A 19,247-nucleotide genomic window follows, 5' to 3' on the forward strand; every position below is an offset into this window, starting at 1 on the left:
TTATGTTATGTTATGTTATGTTATGTTATGTTATGTTATGTTATGTTATGTTATGTTATGTTATGTTATGTTATGTTATGTTATGTTACTCTGTAAAAGTTCTCTATTAGAACAGTTTGCCCTCGCCTCATTGGCGGGAGAAATAAAGAAAACGATGGAACGCTCGGCAATACTGCGTTAAAAACAGCTGCTGGACGTGGAGGGGCAAACTTTTCATGTCATATTCTGCATCAATAACTGCTTTTTCCCGCTTATTCGTTAGCTTCAGTAGATAATTATGGGAAAAATTTAGATTGCGACACAGATCGAGTTGATCACATATACTTACCTGGAAACGACACACCGCACCACCAGAGGCACAGGTGCAGCTGTAGACTGTACTGATACATTACAGTCTACAGCTGTACACTGGTACAGCCTGTACTCTGGTGACTGGTACAGTGTACTGTGACTGTGCCATGGCCCAGTACACAGTATCAAGCACAGTGCTTGGAGAAACCGACAAAATGTTACAATATTACAGCAAACTGTTACAATAGGCTGTTATAGTAAATATGCGTTAAATTACACCAAAATGTAACAGTATTTAGTAAAGGGAGGAAGAAAACAGTATGTAACAGCATGAATGGGTGGAAGAGGGGGCAGATGAGGAGTAAGCGGGGCTGGGGCCTGCGGGGGTGTTATGAGGTGTTATATCGCACCCCATGAGGTGTTATCTTGCACCCCATGATGTGTTATCTTGCACCCCATGATGTGTTATCTCGCACCCCCATGAGGTGTTATCTTGCACCCCATGAGGCGTTATCTTGCACCCCATGAGGTGTTATCTTGCACCCCATGATGTGTTATCTTGCACCCCATGAGGTGCTATCTTGCACCCCATGATGTGTTCGTTATCTTGCACCCCATGAGGCGTTATCTTGCACCCCATGAGGCGTTATCTTGCACCCCATGAGGCGTTATCTTGCATCCCATGAGGTGTTATCTTGCACCCCATGATGTGTTATCTTGCACCCCATGATGTGTTATCTCGCACCCCCTGAGGTGTTATCTTGCACCCCATGATGTGTTATCTTGCACCCCATGAGGTGTTATCTCGCACCCCATGATGTGTTATCTCGCACCCCACGAGGTGATATCTCGCACCCCAATCGCACCCCATGAGGTGATATCTCGCACCCCATGAGGCGTTATCTCGCACCACAAGAGGTGATATCTCGCACCCCATGAGGCGTTATCTCGCACCACAAGAGGTGTTATCTCGCACCCCATGAGGCGTTATCTCGCACCACAAGAGGTGATATCTCGCACCCCATGAGGCGTTATCTCGCACCACAAGAGGTGATATCTTGCACCTCATGAGGTGTTAAAAAAGCGTACGGTTTTACACCCAAAAAACGTACGGTCTTACAGTTTACGCGTAAAAACTCGAGGAAAATTAAAGCAGAACCATATAAATATTAATGCATCTCGAAACTCATTCAAATGTTCAAGTAATGTAATTTAAATGAGGCCAAGACGACTGACGTTTGTTAGTAAGACGTAAACTGGCATCGATAGAACTAGCAAAATTAAAATAAATATATGTACTATTAAATTTTTGACAGAAAATTCGGGAATGTAATTAGAATAATATTGAAGTCTACATTGTGCAATACTTCTAAAATAGGGACGATAGCTGCTCCCACAGAAAAGCGAGTAATATGAAACAACGGAATGGAAAATTATTTTAAATCTACGATGTATATATATGAATGAAACTTATTTTTTAAAATGCTTCTCTTTAACTCCACTTCTTGTTTATCTTCATGTCTGTCTGCTACAAATCTTATAAAAGATTTTTAACACACTTCTACCTCTCCAATCGATCTGAAATTTTGCACACCGGTGTAAAGTTGGAGACAATGCATGAATCAATTGTCAAAATAAATAATTTTAAAATATAAAAAAAATTCAATGTTAAAAAAATTTAAAAAACAATTTTGTCTGCTACAAATTTTATAATCGATGTTTAACACACTTCTAGCTGTCCAATCTATTTGAAATTTTGCAGACTTGCGTAAAGTTGGAGACAATGCGTGAATCAATTGACAGAATAAATAATTTTGAAAATTTATTTTCTTTTATGTATTAAAATTTTATGTAAAAAATTATTTTTTTAATATTCGAAATAAATATTAGAAAATCACTGTAAATGTTTACATTGGAGTCATTGGATTTTTTAGAAGTGCTGTCTTTAAATAGTAATTTTTAAACGTATAGCTATTATTTACGTTATAGGGAATCTAGTTTTATAACGAAATTTTTACTGTGATGTTAGTTTATTCAATGATATAAGGTTGGAAAGCCCTGGTAATTAGGACATTTACATTTTATTGAAAGAATAAATGGCGGCGAGGTTATTTTACTATTGTTATTTTAAGGGAAGGTTAACTGAATATAAAGTTCATAGTTTATAACTTAGGCACTTCAATTTCATATTGGGCTCAAGTTGAGGCGAAGTTGGCATTTTAAATTTAGTTGTGGTGAAAAGTTGATATAAAGTTGCTCAAATCAATCTTCTAATGGGGAAAAGTTGAGATCCTTGATGAAGTTGACAGTGAAGGCAGGATGGTAGGATCGGTTGGTCTCCTTTACGTGGATGGTCTTGCTATAAATCGTGACAGGTTCAACTCTGACGAACTTGTAACCTGCGCACGCCAAGCCCTCGAAGATCTGAGCACAATAATCACCAACACAATTCAGTAAGGAATATTATTGAATGAATTGCACCAGCATATGGTGTATGTTCATCATTTAATTGTTAGAATTAAAGTTATAATTCAGTTAAGTAAAGTTTTATTTAGTTATTAAATTTGTTTAATTAAGTTAAAGTTAAATTTGTTATATATGGTGCTTTGCTCGAGGACGACAATTACGAGTGTATGGCGTCAAAACAAACATTGTACACGGATTATTCGTTTATGAATTTACACTCAAATATTTCATCTAACGAAACTTATTGCGCTTTGTCGCTAATTTATGGTGCAAATTATCTGTTGCTAGCGTTAAATTCTAACGATGAATTACCTTGAAGGTACAATGGAAGCATGCACGCAACTGCACATATTGTCTAACCTAGTGTGTAACACAAAAATCACAAAAACTTTAAATTCGTGATTTCAACTATATTCATTTGCATTCGTCAAAATAGTTCATTACAACACTTCTCTTTAACTTCACTTCTTGTTTGTTTGTCTGTCTGCTACAAATCTTATAATCGATATTTAACACACTTCTACCTGTCCAATCGATCTGAAATTTGGCACACTTGCGTAAAGTTGGAGACAATGCATTAATCAATTGACAGAATAAAGAATTTTATAAATAAAAAAAATTCTCATTATTAAAAAAAATTAAAAATTAATTTCGTGCTAGGTACAAATCTTATAATCCATATATGACACAATTTGACCTGTCAAATTGAACTGAAATTTTGCACAATTGCATACAGTCAGACAATGCATGAATCAATTGACAGAATAAATAATTTTGAAAATTCACAAAATTTTGATATCTTAAAAAAATTGTGAAGAATATTTTTTTTTCAATATTTGAAAATAAAATTAGAAATTCATTGTACATGTGTAACATCCAAGATACTGGATTGTTCAGAAGTGTTGTCTTGTAAAAGTAATTTTTAATTGCATATTATTTTAACAATATAATCACCGATTGCCATCTTCATTCTATTAAGGTACAGTTCTCTTTGGTCATTGTCCATTTCGTTGTAAAGGAATGAAGAGTGTTTCTTAAGTGACCCTATAGGCTAACGATGTAAACTACATAAAAGTTTTATAACTGAGATGAAAAAGGCTCATTCTTATGGGATCAAATAATTGGCCTGAATATATAAAAAACTACAGTGGTTTGATAGATTTTAATAAAGTAACATGTTACAGTTTCATTTTTTGTAGATGAAATTTCATTATGTAAATGAACCCACCTCGTAAATTTTACGGAACTCGTCGGTGTCATCTCCCCATGGTAAACTCAGAACCACAGCAACCTTTAAATGAAAAATAAGAGAACGGTTATGAAATTGCGCTCAAATAATGAATGGTCTGGAGTAACAACACAAGGCTATTCAGTATTGCAAATCTTAGTATTATAATATCTTAATTTATATTATTTATCCATTTTTTATTATTATTCTCGTCATAAGTTGAACTCTCGGAAATCCTTTTTATGAGGAAACCAATAAAATCAATCATCGGCTTGCGATGTTAATAAACAATCGTTGAACAGACGACGATGGAACGACAGCTATATCAACGGTAGTTACATTGAATTAATGTCGAGCCCAATACAAGTAAGCTAGAACCAGGTAATGATTGAAGCAATCACCTATAACATGACATGGAATAAGCAATCAACAATCACACCAAGCTGCACTCGATTGCTGGAATGAGGCTACCGTCATACTTGTAACTTTCACAAGTGTTTTATACGTAGCAGCCCCAGACCACGCTGGAGGCTCGCCACACCATCACAATTCTATTATTAGTTATTTATTTATATTATTAATTATTTGATAAACATATTTCCACCGAGATCTCCTTTGCGAACTCATAATATTTTGCCTGTGAAGAATTACCTGTCTAATGTCAACCTCGTTCCTGAATTTGACGATCTGCTTCAGAAGCAAATTTCCCAAGGAAAGAATGTCGCTCTTGACGAATTTAATTTCTTTTCGCTCATGGGCAAGACTTGTGATAATGAAGTCCAGTGGTCGGTATTGGTTAATTTTGTGGTAAAGATGTCGTCCAAAGACCGTGTCGTCGTACCGAGACTGGACGTCCACTCTTTCGACAGCGGGGGGGGGGGGCGCTAGAGATTCACTGGGGAGCCAAGGGGGGCGCCAGTCTGAAAAAGTTTGGGAACCACTGGTATAATGTAATACGTGAATATTTCGGAGATGCGCAACATTTTGTTATTTATCAAGATTATCGGTTCCTATTTCTTTAACCTTAAACTGGCTAAGAAATGGTGAAGAAAGAAACATACTAGATATTAGTTTATAAAAATAAGGAAAATTTACCTCGAGAAAGAATAAAGAAGGAGGATATTTAATTTTTTTAATCGCATGCAATCAATTAGTAAAAAGAAACGCTGAAATACATGTACCTTTTTTCAATTGCCCTCAGAAGGTTGTTAAAACTCAAAACAAAATACCTGTCAATTTAGCCACAATTTATTGAGGTCACTAAATAACGGCGTAGATGTAATAGCGCACCTTGTAACTGACTATGAGTTAATAACACACGAAGGGTGTGATCATTTTGCAATAAGAAACCTTGTAACTGACGACAGGTTTATGTAGTGACGCATCTTGTTTGTAACGATATGGTGTATGTAATAACGCACCTTATAACTGACTGAGCTTTTATATTATAACGCAAGAAAGGTATAATCATTTGTAATAACGCACCTTGTAGCTGACAAAGGAATGCACCTGGCAGCTGAAGAGCTCCATGTCTTTCTCGAACTGGTTCTCCGTGGGATGTGAAAATGCGTAAACTAGGCAAGGGTCTTCGTTCATCCTGTACTCAGGATTGAAGCAAACGTATTTGCTGCCATACAGACCATTGACGCACTGATCTCCACTCTGCACAGCGAAATTTGATTTTGTATTTAAAAATCTTCTAAATGTTTCTCATGAAACTAACTATTTCGAACCTGAATTTAGTTTCTATATACTAATGAGCGAAACCACACAGCCTCGATTAGAATCTCAACCCATTTAGATTTATCTCAAGACGTATTGATATTTATGGTATATTAATCACCTGCGATATCATTTTATTTATAAAGTTGAGCTCGCCCCCGAACTTGAGCCACGCGAAGCAGAACTTAGCGTCGGGGTTGAGCAGCGCGGCGAAGAAACTGGGCAACCCGCCGTAGGGCGGGAGGCGTCGCGGGCTGCCCGCGCACAGCTTATGGGGGAGGGCGATTAATGTTCCAAATGTTCCAATTAATTTTTAAAATTACTGGTCAGATGCAACCGTGCAAAAAAAATTCAATTCCTCGGCACTATTTTTCCTGCATATGTACTCAGAAAAACAACGACTCTTTTCAGCGTATTTTCTCCTTAATGGAAAAAATGCACCATTGTGCTTGCCATGTCCGTCCGTCCGTCTGTCTGTCCGTCCGTGACTTCACTTTTTCGTCGACGAGAAAATGCGCTCCCTGTCACTCACTGCAGTGAGTAGGGTAACATGGGGCAGCGAGCCCACTGCGGGTCACGGGCCCATAGCGGGTTTCTCGCTAAGTATGGCAGATATTGGTCCGTGTTCTCTACCGCCGGTCGACAGTTTCACTGGGATGAAGTGTACGGATTTACGTTTTGCTAAGTGTTTGCGTTATTAAGTTATTTGTGAATAACTGTTTTAGCCAGATAAAAATTTTTTTGCTGCTAAATAAAACTGTTTTCGATTACTGTAGATGAAGCTTTTGAAATTACTGTGAATTATATTTTCAAAGTAATATTTATAGGGATAATTTTGAGACCAAGTTTAGACTATTAGCTTTTAAAATAAAATGTTGACACGACATAAATTGAAATGATACCTAGTGGGGGCAACGGGCCCACGCTTGTCACGGGGCAATGCGCCCATGGTGAAGTCTTGTGTTATACATCATTAGATTTGTCTCAATGACCTTTTCAAAACTATGACTAGCTTTTTGAATTACAAATTAAACTTCATATTGCATGATTTTTTGATTTGCCGCCTCAATGCAGCAGGTTTAGTTTCTAGTTGTGCGTATTTATGACCCCTTATCGAGTTATTGACTCTTGCCTTGCCAAAAAATGATTTCAGTCAACACCAATGAGCCAAAAGTTGATGAGTTTTTATGATGTTGGCTGAAATCACGATTAGGTACGAATTCTTTGCACATAATATCTGGATTATGGACGAAACTGGAACGAAGTTTTTTTCTGATCAACTAAATATATTTTATCCAGTCAAGGATAAATTTTTTCATGTCAAGGACGAATTTTTTATCGCAGGGATATATTTTTCAAGTCAAGGATATATATTGTTAGGTCAATGAAATATTTTTCTTCATGTCAGTGATTGATTTTTTAAGCCAGGAGTATATTTTTTTCAAGTTAAGGATATGATTTTTTGAGTTGTTAATAAATGAATGAATGTCATATTTTAATTACATTTTTCTTTTAACTCTAAAGTGTTGTTTTATCATTTTTAAACAAAAAATATGCATTTGTGGTAAAGGAACCAAGGGTGGGCGCCTTGCCCCAAGCCCATATGGGCCTATTGCCCCAGGGGTGGGGCAATGGGCCCATTTTGACACTTTTCACAAAATAGTGTTTCATTAAAAATTGGATAACTCTATAGGCGTCTAATTCACATCATACATTCTTCATTAGTTGTACCTTTTAAACAAAACAAAGAACCACCTCGTATCAATTAAAACTTCATCAAAAATTTAGTTTAAAACAAGTGGGGGGCTCGCTGCCCCATGTTGCCCTACATTTTTTCAATTGCCCTGAGAAGGTTGTTCAAACTCATAGCAAAATACCTGTTAATTTAGCCACAATTCATTTAGGTCACTAAATAACGGCGTAGATGTAATAGCGCACCTTGTAACTGACTATGAGTTAATAATATAACGCACGAATGGTGTAATCATTTTGTAATAACGCACCTTGTTACTGATGACAGGTTCAAGTAGTGACGCATACGTACTTAGGGTGTATGCAATAACGCACCTTATAACTGACTGGGCTTTTATTTATAACGCAATATAACGCAAGAAAGGTATAATCATTTGTAATAACGCACCTTGTAGCTGACGAAGGAATGCACCTGGCAGCTGAAAAGCTCCATGTCTTTCTCGAACTGGTTCTCCGTGGGATGTGAAAATGCGTAAACTAGGCAAGGGTCTTCGTTCATCCTGTACTCAGGATTGAAGCAAACATATTTGCTGCCGTACAGTCCATTGACGCACTGATCTCCATTCTGCACAGCAAAATTTGATTTGGTATTTAAAAATCTTCTGAATGATTCTCATGAAACTATCTCGAACCTGAATTTTGCTTCTATATACTGATGAGCGAAACCATACAGCTTCGATTAGAATCTCAACCCATTTAGATTTATATCGAGACGTATTGATATTTATGGTATATTATTCACCTGCGATATCATTTTATTTATAAAGTTGAGCTCGCCCCCGAACTTGAGCCACGCGAAGCAGAACTTAGCGTCGGGGTTGAGCAGTGCGTCGAAGAAACTGGGCAACCCGCCGTAGGGCGGCAGACGTCGCGGGCTGCCCGCGCACAGCTGATGGGGGACAGGCGGTGAATGTTCCAAATGTTCCAATTAATTTTAAAAATTACTGGTCAAATGCAACCGTGCAAAAAAAAAATAATTCCTCAGCACTATTTTTCCTGCTTATGTACTCAGAGAAACAATGACTCATTTTAGCGCATTTTCTCATTAATGGAAAAATCGCACTATTGTGCTCGCCATGTCCGTCCGTCTGTCCGTCCGTGACTTCACTTTTTCGTTAAAGAGAAAATGCGCTCTCTGTCACTCACTGCAGTGAGTACTGAGTTATATTTTCTAGGAGTGTCATTTTCTTGGAGTGTCGTCGATAAAAGAATTGTTTATCTGAAGAAAAATTTAATATATTTTATGTATGAGTAAGACTCTACATGGCTGTAAAGGAATAAGAATACAGACGTAAATTGGCTGGCAGCGAAAAAATTTGTGTATTTGAAATTATGCTTCAACTTCATGAAAGGTCCATTGAATGGCAGAATGAGAAATACTGCTATTTAAAATTCGGCCAATGGGCCTATTATTCACATTAATATTTATTACAACAATACTTTTATATAAAGTATATTGACAAATATGGTTGCTACCGTACCGGCAACTTGGACTCAAGTGAGTATATAATGAGTTTCATTTTCAGCTGACCCAATCGGGAACTAGTCCTTGCAAGCGTGTAATTTGAAACGAATTGATATTTCATGTGTCATTTTCACGCTGACTTTGATTAACTAGTTTAAAAGTACAATTTATGTTCAAATTGGATGTTCACTTTACGTGATTCTTTCCTATGCCCAGTTGACCAAAAGCGAATGATACTAAACATGTCTCTCAGTTTAAGAATAAAGGCTAAAACCAAAAAAGTTGCATAAAGCATTTTACTGAATAAAAGTCCTAGATAAATAAAACAGAACGTTTCGGGCTATGCCCATCATCAGCTAGTAAAATACATCTGGAAATACATGGAAATCAATTTTAGTAAACCAATACACTAAACTTGCAAAGAAGCCCCTATTGTGAAATATTATGTCAGATTAGAATGGCATTTCATGTCCGGCCTTTTACGATGAGACTTCAGGTGCCTTAGACCACGAGTGTCTATGAGTGAGCGAGACGCCATTAGGTAAAAAGTAAATCGTTATTGAAATTACACCCAAATAAGAAATTTTATATCATGTATTCTATGTGTTAACACTAAGCCATGTTACCTTGGCAACGTCATCAGAAAAGTTGTAGGCTGTAGACCAGGTTTTGGTGTAGCGTTTCGGTGGGGTTAACCATCCTTCCACTAGGTTATTAAATGACGTGGTGGAGGCTGAGGAGGTGGAATGGTAGTGGTGGTATGACAGAACCACTGCAACTACCGACAACACTACGATCATCACCACCACAGTCAGGATGGTTGATGATGGATGCCATCCATACATCGGGTGACATTTGGGCTTCTGCTTTACAGAAACATAGCAATTAGGCTAATTTAAAATTGTAATCAATTAAACCACCAGCAAGTTCTTGAGATACGTTTGAAAAATTTAAGTAACACGAACATATAAAACATATATATTTCATCAAAACATTACAAGACTCGTTACTTTGTAAAAAGTACGAAGATTCGCCGGTATTTGAATTTAGAAACATTACTTTGAAATCAATTACTTTTTCAAAAATCTAGTGTTATTTATTTACTGTTTCTAAACCCGTTACCGGATAAATAAGAGGCTAAATTTATCTCCTACTTTTATTTATTACCATAATTGCAAGTAAAAATGTTTACAGAATATTCGACTCCAAATGTTCCAAATAATTTTTAAAATTACTGGTCAGATGCAACCGTGCAAAAAAAATTCAATTCCTCGGCACTATTTTTCCTGCATATGTACTCAGAAAAACATGCAATGACTCTTTTTTTAGATGTCTGTTTTTGACACTCGTTAGGTTATGCGTTTAGCCGAAGTTCGACCTGCAAAACTCCTAATTTGTGGGTCACTGGATTTAAATATATAATAAAAAATCTATGAATATTAATTTTTTAGAGATTTGTGGATAAATTGTTGTGAACACTGTCTCTCACCCGTTTATCTTTCTCTCCTTGTTGACCTTCCATTCTTTATAATGTATATATAGTATTTGTCATTAAAATATTCTATTATTAGACAATTAAGTTGCACATTTCTAATAACGACGGTTATCTGAATAAGTTACAATGATCAGCGTTTTTTGATTCTCTCACCAGCAACTTTGGGCCACGTATAAAAGTCACAGGGATAAAAAATCCGCAAGAGGAACGCCGAGTTAAAGATTTTCAACCGAAGTTTCCTTACCGGAAAACATCGCTGCCACATGAGCACTGGTGCAGCGAAGCTCTTGGAAGCGCAGTCTGTTATACCAAATCCGTGCGGTCAGCGAGTCTTATTAATTTTATTGTTATTTATTTCTATAACGTGGTCACCTCATATTTAAAGCATTTCAGTGATATATTTATAATAAATATAGAAAGCGTTTTGAAGATTACCATTTACAAATTCGTTATTGATCGACAATTTGCTGATACGTGCGGTCAGCGAGTTTTATTAATTTTATTGCTTTTTATTTCCATAACGTGGCCACCTCATATTTGGTGTATTTCAGTGATATATTTTAAATAAATATAGAAAGGTTTTTGAAGATTACCGTTTAAAAATTCGTTTTTGATCAACAACTTACCGACTGAAGCAAAAAACATAAAAATACTTCATTTTGAGAACTGAACTTCGAATATATTGACTCGAAAAATTGCTGTCAAAAACGTAATATATACGGAAACGCGGTGCTAGCACTTCTCACAACACAGGAGCTTTGACCCTATTTGTATTAGAACCTTTGTTTCTGTGTTATTTAGTTATGTTGTGGACGATCTCAGGGAGCAAGTTGAAAGATGAGGTGCGTACGGGGTAATTTGTTAAATAATTACGGGGTAATTATTAATTAATTACGGGGTAATTATTAATTAATTACAGGTTAATTAATATGAGGTTGTCAGCATTTCAACTCACGACCTGAATTTGCAGCAATGCTGTTTCTTGGGCTCGCAATCTGTTCAACTTGAATCCCAACTGCAATTTATAGTTACTATTATAGTGTTAAAGCGATATTTAACAGGAACTTTCCAGTTTGATATTATACTGTTGCAAGAGAGAGACAGAGAGAGATCTATTTACGCTCACCACTTTTTGATGAGCACTACGTACAAAATATAGTACGTAACTCCTGACAATTAAGTTCAACGAACATAGATAAAATATCATAGAAACTTTAGTCATTGTTTTTCATTTTATTTTCTTTGCAAAAGCTTGAATTATTTTTACCTACGGACTATGAAGCTTTTTGAATTTAGCACGTGAGTTGAATCCAGTCATTTAATTTTCCATTTATTATCCCATCAAGTAATTCAATCAAAAAAGCTTCGAAGTTCGACGTAGTCATACCCAATTTATTATCCCATCAAGTAATTCAATCAAAAAAGCTTCAAAATTATACGTTGTCTTACAACCTCTTTGTTTCTGTCTCAGCGCCAGCCAGCGGACGGGCGTCAGTCCAGCGTCAGAGGAAGCGTGCCGAAGAAGTTAGTGATACCAGCGGCTGCCGGGGCATTACTGCTCTGTGTGGGCGCGTACTACTTTGCCACGCGGACGCCTGGTGCCGACACTCATGTCGCGCGAGATTTCGAGAAGATACTTACCGAGGTGAATTTGGACATTCTATTTTGAATAAATGTACAATTTTAGTGACATTATAGATTTTAATAACATGTTAACAAAATTTATTAACGGTCAGCTCTGCGCCACGTTGTGTTAAGTGAAGGATAATTTCCTTCAGCAGTTGGTCTCAATAGCAATAACATATTAACTCATTAGCAGTAATAATATTAATACTAGCATTTTTAACCTTTACGTACTCAAAGATATCGCATTATCACTTTTTAAAGCACTTTTAATGCAGAAAATGCATAAAATTTGTTGTACCGGTATAATTCATTAGCAGCGTATATTTCCGTGACATTTGTTCTATAAGGAATACTCGAAAGTTCAGGCGGATTTCTTCAGCTTAGTTACTATTTTTACAATACTTAGAACTTTGTAAAATAACATTCAGTTGGATAAAATCACTATTTCAGGTTTGCCGAGCCCCAAAAATCCCTATTCCTGACTACACGGGAGTGGAAACGTTCTTCGAGTTTCTGATGAACCCCGACGTAAATTTCTGCTACTCCTGGATAGAGTTTGGCGGCGAGAAACTGCCTCTCGCTTCGCAAGTAAGAAATTAAATTGTATAAATCATCAATCATTTACCAATTTATCACAATAACTGCTCAATGATACCAACACTAATTTACCACTACTTAGTCAATCAAAAATAAATGTTGTAATTGAGTTGAATTGATTTAAATTTACAGTCCCTTGCACGAACTACAACAGACTCGTAATTATAACTACTCTTAAAAGCCTGTTTTTCACTCAAGATCGGTAAATAATTAGTTCAACAACAGTAGTATGTAAATAACTTTAAAGTTCAATGCTAAATTGTGAAATTTTACTTCACTTGCGAAATTCCAACTTAATTCCTCATAGAATATAGTTAGTTCAATCGGACATACATAAATTCATCATAGAATATAGTTAGTTCAATCGGACATACATAACAAATTGTGATCGAATTCCAGAGCGAGGAAGAATGCAACGATGAAGTTCGTAAGGCGAAATTCATGTGCTTCAACGACGAGTTTGAGATGAACTTGGACCCTTGCCTGGTCTATTCTTTTGCTAAGGACTTGGACAGTCAGTTCGAGCGAGACATGCACCTCTTCAGCTGCGAGACTCATGTCTTTGATACCCAGGTAGGTCACGTCTTTGATACCCAGGTGGGTCACGTCTTTGATACCCAGGTGGGTCACGTCTTTGATACCCAGGTGGGTCATGTCTTTGATACCCAGGTGGGTCACGTCTTTGATACCCAGGTGGGTCACGTCTTTGATACCCAGGTGGGTCACTTCTTTGATACCCAGGTGGATCACGTCTTTGATACCCAGGTGGATCACGTCTTTGATACCCAGGTGGATCACGTCTTTGATACCCAGGTGGGTCACGTCTTTGATACCCAGGTGGGTCACTTCTTTGATACCCAGGTGGGTCATGTCTTTGATAACCAGGGGGGTCACGTCTTTGACACCCAGGTGGGTCACGTCTTTGATGCCCAAGTGGGTCATGTCTTTGATACCCAGGTTGGTCACGTCTTTGATACCCAGGTGGGTCATGTCTTTGATACCCAGGTTGGTCACGTCTTTGATACCCAATGCTTGATTGCTTGGAGGGAAAAAAGTTACGTTGTTTCAGATGCTGTACATAGCTTGCAAATTGAGTAACATGAATAAATAAATTCAACAATATTTCACGATTAACTGGGCGTTACAGAGCGTAGGTTTAAAAATTTCAGTTAAATTTCAAAACAATTTCATTAAGGTGCCTTACGATTGAAAGTACTCGTTCATTAATGATATGATTGCTTCATAGATTTCATGTTTAAATTAAGATGTACCTTGTACGCGGTATTCAAGTTGTAATACAAATTAACGATTTATCTGATTCATTTCTTTGGTCAGAAACCGTATTTGAATAGATTTATTTGGCTCAAACTTGATAAATGAAGCGCGTTTAATGTTTAAATAATTTTATACCGAAAATTTTTGCTCAGCACTTCTTATTTTAGTATTTCGCCCCGCATTACTTACTAGATTGAAGAAGGCGAACATGTTCAGCGATCCGAGTTCTGGTACGAACACCGTTGGGACATATCCGAGTTTCCTTACGATTTGCCTCCTGGAGAGAAGCTAAACCCTGCCAAAAATGAAGATAATTCAAATTTGCCGACGCTTCGAAGGTCTATGGACTTCATCACGACGATGCTTAACCACAAAGGTCGAGAGATCAAGTTCGTGAAAAGCGACTTGCTAGGACGGGAATGGATCCTGCTGAAACAGATCATCACATACCACGACTTTGCTGACTTCAGACAGGTAACGTGTTCGCTACCTACCGAAATATGGTTGACCATCACTTGTCTTTCTGCCAAGATCTCCCAAGGGCACATCTTTCTTGGCATGTTTTATAAATGTATGGCCTATTGAACTCAGAATATGCATAGGTAAGGCTTTTCTTATGATAAAAGCAACCTGGCTACCACTATAACTCCAAAAGGCATCGTGTTAGTTGTTAAAAAAAAGTATACAAATTTGCCGACGCTTCGAAGGTCTATGGACTTCATCACGACGATGCTTAACCACAAAGGTCGGGAGATCAAGTTCGTGAAAAGCGACTTGCTAGGACGGGAATGGATCCTGCTGAAACAAATCATCACCTACCACGACTTTGCTGACTTCAGACAGGTAATGTGTTAACTACCTACCGAAATATGGTTGACCATCACTTGTTTGAATCTAGCCAAGGACAGAGCTTTCATGACATGCTTTATAAATGGCATTCAGAATATTGAACTCAGAATATGTATAGGTAAGGCTGTTGTTATAATTTAAGCAACCTGGCTACCACTGAATCTCCAAAAAGGCACCGTGTTGGTTGTTAAAAAAATGATTTTATACCAGTATTCTGACTTAAAAATAAGCTGAATGAAAGGAAATTATGAAATCCTGCTAAATATTTGGACAATTTTTCAGATTGGACTTCGGGTGCACTTACCTCCAAAAACGAGGTCGATGTCAACCAAAGAGCGCCACGATACATATTTGCAACTCTACCAAGTAAGACTTCTCGTAAGCTTTTTGGAATTATTAGGTATTTTACTGCAAAAACTATACAAAAGATTGTTGCATGCATAGAATATTTCATTAATTCTGAATTGGCCGCACACTCGCGACAGTAAATTTTGTATTTTACATCTCCTTATTGGCAATACGTACACCTTATAACATTTTGCCAAGCATATTAACGTAATAACAGAAGTAATTAACTTTATACGCAAAGTCACCCTAATTTAGTGAGAAATAAAGTTGAAACTTAGTTTTTATGTATCAAATTTCCGATAAAGGCCTAAATTTCAATTCTTTTTACAACACTTCTCTTTAACTTCACTTCTTGTTTGGTTGTTTGTTTGTCTGTCTGTCTGTCTGTGATAAAGGCCTAAATTTCAATTCTTTTTCACAATAAATCTGATTAATCCAACTAGAAATCCAATAAATAGTTGAAATGTATTACGTACCTGAGTTCCGGGTAATTTTTGACAAATATTCCCTGACGTATCTTACAGACTTTCCAGGGGCTGTCGTGTCTAGGGTACAGGTACGTCATGAGCAGACCTATCAAGTACTACAAGGGAGGCGTGCGAGTGCCCGAGATGAACAGAACCTTCTACCCAGCCTACGAAATCAACTTCGCCAAAGATTTGAACTTTGTAAAAGATACAAAAGCTTCCACAACCGTAAATTAAGTGCGTATAGGTCGATGAGAAAACAAACATCCGACGACACGACGCTGGTATAAATGAATAAAATTAATTATGAAAAGGTGCTTTTTGTTATAAATGCCTTTAGAAATAGTAGAATCATATAGCACGTTGAAATCAACTTATCACCTTATCATGTCGCAATGAAATATGATCACTGACCTAATTAAAGCAAACGTATGTTTTATTCAATAATAAACAATATGGAAAGAAAACTTACTGATCTCACTGGCAACAAACGATCACTGAACAACTAATTAACTTCTTGACTTCATTATTTATTTAATAATAAGGTGAAGGAATAATAACTCTTGCACTTATTCAAAAATGTTCCATAGTCATGCTTGCTACATGATACCCTAAAGAACAAATGTTGCTCGGCAAAAAAAAAATGAGCGGCCGAATCAGTGTTTTCTAAAACGATGTCAATTACATTCAGAATGGAGTCCCATTTTTGGGTTTAGTAAAGGATAGTATAAAAAAATAAACCTATACCATCACTTAGCCAAGAATTCAACTAGCTCATGCAACACCATTCATCCTACCAATGTTCGTGATATGGTTCACAATTGTTAATAAATGTGCATTTTTGACCTGCAATATACTATAAATATCACAATTGTACCATTTGTACAACTTAATGGTATAAATGCACTCTAGGCAATGCTTGCTTGCTTGCTTCTGTGGTATGTTAAATTTGGTAACAAATTTAAGAAATTCTGGGAAATTCAGTAAGATAAATTATAAAAGGAAGTAAAAATTACTTTTAGATTCGCCTGTAGAGAAAACAATCTAGCAGAAATTCTTGTTATAATTTTTTAAAGACCGTCCGGATAATTATCTAGGAGTTAGCGATGAAACTGTGGTAAATTTTCTGGGCGTTCGGGGTTAAGACTGTCATAACACAAGGGCAGTCTTATAACTATAGTTTTCCAGAAATTTTAATACGAAGAGGCTTTTCTATGATAAATTATATAAATATAGTCAATTTCAGGGAATATAAGTATTCTACAGTAACCTTTACTTTTGATGACGTTTCATAGTTTTCTTTTGACAAGCTATTCTTAGAAAACTTTAGATGATGGATAACTCTTGTTTTTAAAATTACCTACGATCGGTGTACAAGTCTCAAATTTTTATCACAAACATTGATTTCACTGTTCAATGAAGTTGGAAAATTCAACAAATCCATGTAGGAGCTTCTCTAGCGAAAAACTCAGTTTGTTTGTCAATGAATAAAGATTATGATTATGAAGCTTATGATTATGATTATGATTAAAGATTATGAAGCTTCCAAGCCTCAGTTATCGACGTCTGCGTGGCCAGCGTGGGGAACTAATTGAAACATACAAGTATACTCATGGCTTATACAAGGTTCCAGAAGGATTACTAGAATCTGAAACAAGAACCAACACCAGGGGCCACAGCTATAAAATAAAAAAAACTGCGTTGTAACACATCCATGCGACAACATTTCATCTCGCTTCGAGTCACCGACATATGGAACAGCCTCCCTGATAGCATCGTTGACGCTCCGAGTATGAACGCCTTCAAGAACAGACTAGACGAAGCTATGCAGGAGCAAATGTTCAGTCTTAAAATGCCTAGCAAATTACGGACCAGGCAATAAGTCCAGCAGCTATCTCAATACGTTGCTACACATGAAAAACGTTGTTGCGAGCCAATTTACTTGACTTGACGTACGTATCGATGATACGCAGCGTATCATCGATATACGATACTAGGTACTGCACAAAGGTCAGCCATCCTACATAATATTTATTTTATTTCAGTTAGCCATGCAAATGCACGAAAGAAAATTCTTTACGAAGTTCCGTAGAAAATTGTATTCGAGGGGATACATTGTTGTTCACGTATTTATCTGGGTGCGTGGCTGTAATAAAGACATTTCATTAAATAAATACGCCCAGAAACGTGCAACAAATTATTGATTATTGTATTGTCATCTGGAGCTGAGCTTCCCTAAAAGTTTCAGACCGCTAGATAGCGGGAAAGTTGGTGAAATATCGATTACAAGATTTGATCATCACAAACAGACAGAGAGACAGAGGGACACGAAAGCGAGCCAAGAAAAACGTGGTAAAAATGAATTTTCCTCTGAATTCTCCAGAAACCTCAAGTAATACAAGAGTAGTTCAAATAAAAGTAGAAGAGTAAAAGCATGGGTATAATTTTGCTCATGACCATTTCTGCAATTACTCTAATTTTGTTTACTTACTTAAAACCTCTTTATCAGCCATGTCAGCTATACATAGGATTAAAGAACAATTAAGCCTTCTTAGGCAAATTTTACCAGAGATAAACAAGAGTAATAATACATGTCACATAATACATGCTGTCTCTTATNTAAAATGCGGCCAAGGGGCCTATTATTCACATTAATATTTATTACAACAATATTTTGTATATAAAGTATATTGTTGACAAATTTGGTTGCTACCGTACCGACAACATGGACTGAAGTGAATATATAATGAGTTTCATTTTCAGTTGACCCAATCGGGAACTCGTCCTTGCAAGCGTCTAATTTGAAACGAATTGATATTTCATGCGTCATTTTCACGCTGACTTTTAATAACTAATTTAATAGTACAATTTATGTTCAAATTGGAAGCTCACTTTACGTGATTCTTTCCTATATGCCCAGCTGATCAAAAGTGAATGATACTAAACATGTCTCTATATGTACACGGTATTGCTTTCTCCCAACAACTACGTCATCGTAGCTATAATCCCAGTGCCTATAATACACGAGAGAACAAACAATGTCTCAGATGTAGATAATATATTACACATGAACTTGCAAAGAAACCGCTATTATGAAACATTATGTCAGATTAGAATGGCATTTCATGTCCGGCCTTTTACGATGAGACTTCAGATGCCTTATACCACGAGTGTCTATTAGTGAGCGAGACGCCATTATGTAAAAACTAAATCATTATCTGAATTACACTAAAAAATTTATATCATGTATTCTATTAGTTAATATTAACCATGTTACCTTTGCAACGTCATCCGAAAAGTTGTAGGCTGCAGACCAGGTTTTGGTGTAGCGTTTCGGTGGAGTTAACCATCCTTGCACTAAGTTATTAAATGACATGGTGGAGGATGATAAGGTGGAATGGTAGTGGTGGTATGACAGAACCACTGCAACCACCGACAACACTACGACCATCACCACCACAGTCAGAATGGTTGATGATGGATGCCATCCAGACACCGGGTGACACTTGGGCTTCTGCTTTACAGAAACGAAGCAATTAGGCTAATTGAAAATTGTAATCAATTCAACCACCAGAAAATTCTTGAGATACGTTTGAAAAATTTAAGTAACACGGACATATAAAACATATATATTTCATCAAAACATTACAAGATTTGGTACTTTGT

The 19,247-nt window shown here is 36.7% G+C and overlaps 2 protein-coding genes and 1 long non-coding RNA gene across 4 annotated transcripts; 1 reads left to right on the forward strand and 2 right to left on the reverse strand.

Moving 5' to 3' along the window:
- Positions 1–2,169: 2,169 nt before the first annotated feature.
- LOC108675532 lies at positions 2,170–4,844 on the reverse strand. Its single transcript, XR_001931114.2, has 3 exons — positions 4,637–4,844; positions 3,986–4,048; positions 2,170–2,715 (listed from the first exon to the last, which is right to left on the reverse strand). It is a non-coding gene; the product is annotated as an uncharacterized LOC108675532 (long non-coding RNA).
- A 608-nt stretch (positions 4,845–5,452) lies between these two features.
- LOC108675535 lies at positions 5,453–10,583 on the reverse strand. The gene is made up of 6 exons (XM_018163555.2): positions 10,414–10,583; positions 9,551–9,787; positions 8,202–8,348; positions 7,848–8,024; positions 5,829–5,975; positions 5,453–5,647 (listed from the first exon to the last, which is right to left on the reverse strand). The coding sequence occupies exons 1-6, from the start codon at positions 10,444–10,446 to the stop codon at positions 5,453–5,455; spliced, it is 936 nt and encodes a 311-aa protein (XP_018019044.1). The 5' UTR covers positions 10,447–10,583.
- A 450-nt stretch (positions 10,584–11,033) lies between these two features.
- Positions 11,034–15,927, forward strand: LOC108675533. 2 transcript variants are annotated; one of them, XM_018163552.2, is made up of 8 exons: positions 11,035–11,261; positions 11,891–12,064; positions 12,496–12,633; positions 13,042–13,215; positions 14,110–14,236; positions 14,606–14,760; positions 15,049–15,132; positions 15,639–15,927. In XM_018163552.2, exons 1-8 carry the CDS (start codon positions 11,223–11,225, stop codon positions 15,816–15,818), a joined length of 1,071 nt encoding a protein of 356 aa, XP_018019041.1. In that variant the 5' UTR covers positions 11,035–11,222; the 3' UTR covers positions 15,819–15,927. The 2 variants fall into 2 exon arrangements, with proteins under 2 accessions (XP_018019042.1, XP_018019041.1); XM_018163553.2 differs by lacking the exon at positions 14,606–14,760 and having other exon boundaries at positions 11,034–11,261; positions 14,110–14,391.
- Positions 15,928–19,247: the final 3,320 nt, after the last annotated feature.

This window comes from Hyalella azteca, unplaced genomic scaffold (genome assembly GCF_000764305.2).
Source record: "Hyalella azteca isolate HAZT.00-mixed unplaced genomic scaffold, Hazt_2.0.2 contig17919, whole genome shotgun sequence".
Taxonomy (NCBI): domain Eukaryota; kingdom Metazoa; phylum Arthropoda; class Malacostraca; order Amphipoda; family Hyalellidae; genus Hyalella; species Hyalella azteca.

What these genes read in the sequence shown, in the direction of transcription:
- LOC108675535 (XM_018163555.2), bottom strand. Translation starts at nt 10,446, where the DNA reads ATGGAAGGTCAACAAGGAGAGAAAGATAAACGG. An exon ending in AAGGAGAGAAAGATAAACGG is followed by an intron (nt 9,788 to 10,413) that starts GTGAGAGACAGT and finishes TCTGTAAAGCAG; the next exon opens with AAGCCCAAATGTCACCCGAT. An exon ending in TTTCTGATGACGTTGCCAAG is followed by an intron (nt 8,349 to 9,550) that starts GTAACATGGCTT and finishes GTCCCCCATCAG; the next exon opens with CTGTGCGCGGGCAGCCCGCG.
- LOC108675533 (XM_018163553.2), top strand. Translation starts at nt 11,223, where the DNA reads ATGTTGTGGACGATCTCAGGGAGCAAGTTGAAAGATGAG. An exon ending in GGAGCAAGTTGAAAGATGAG is followed by an intron (nt 11,262 to 11,890) that starts GTGCGTACGGGG and finishes TTTCTGTCTCAG; the next exon opens with CGCCAGCCAGCGGACGGGCG. An exon ending in ACTTTGCTGACTTCAGACAG is followed by an intron (nt 14,392 to 15,048) that starts GTAACGTGTTCG and finishes ACAATTTTTCAG; the next exon opens with ATTGGACTTCGGGTGCACTT.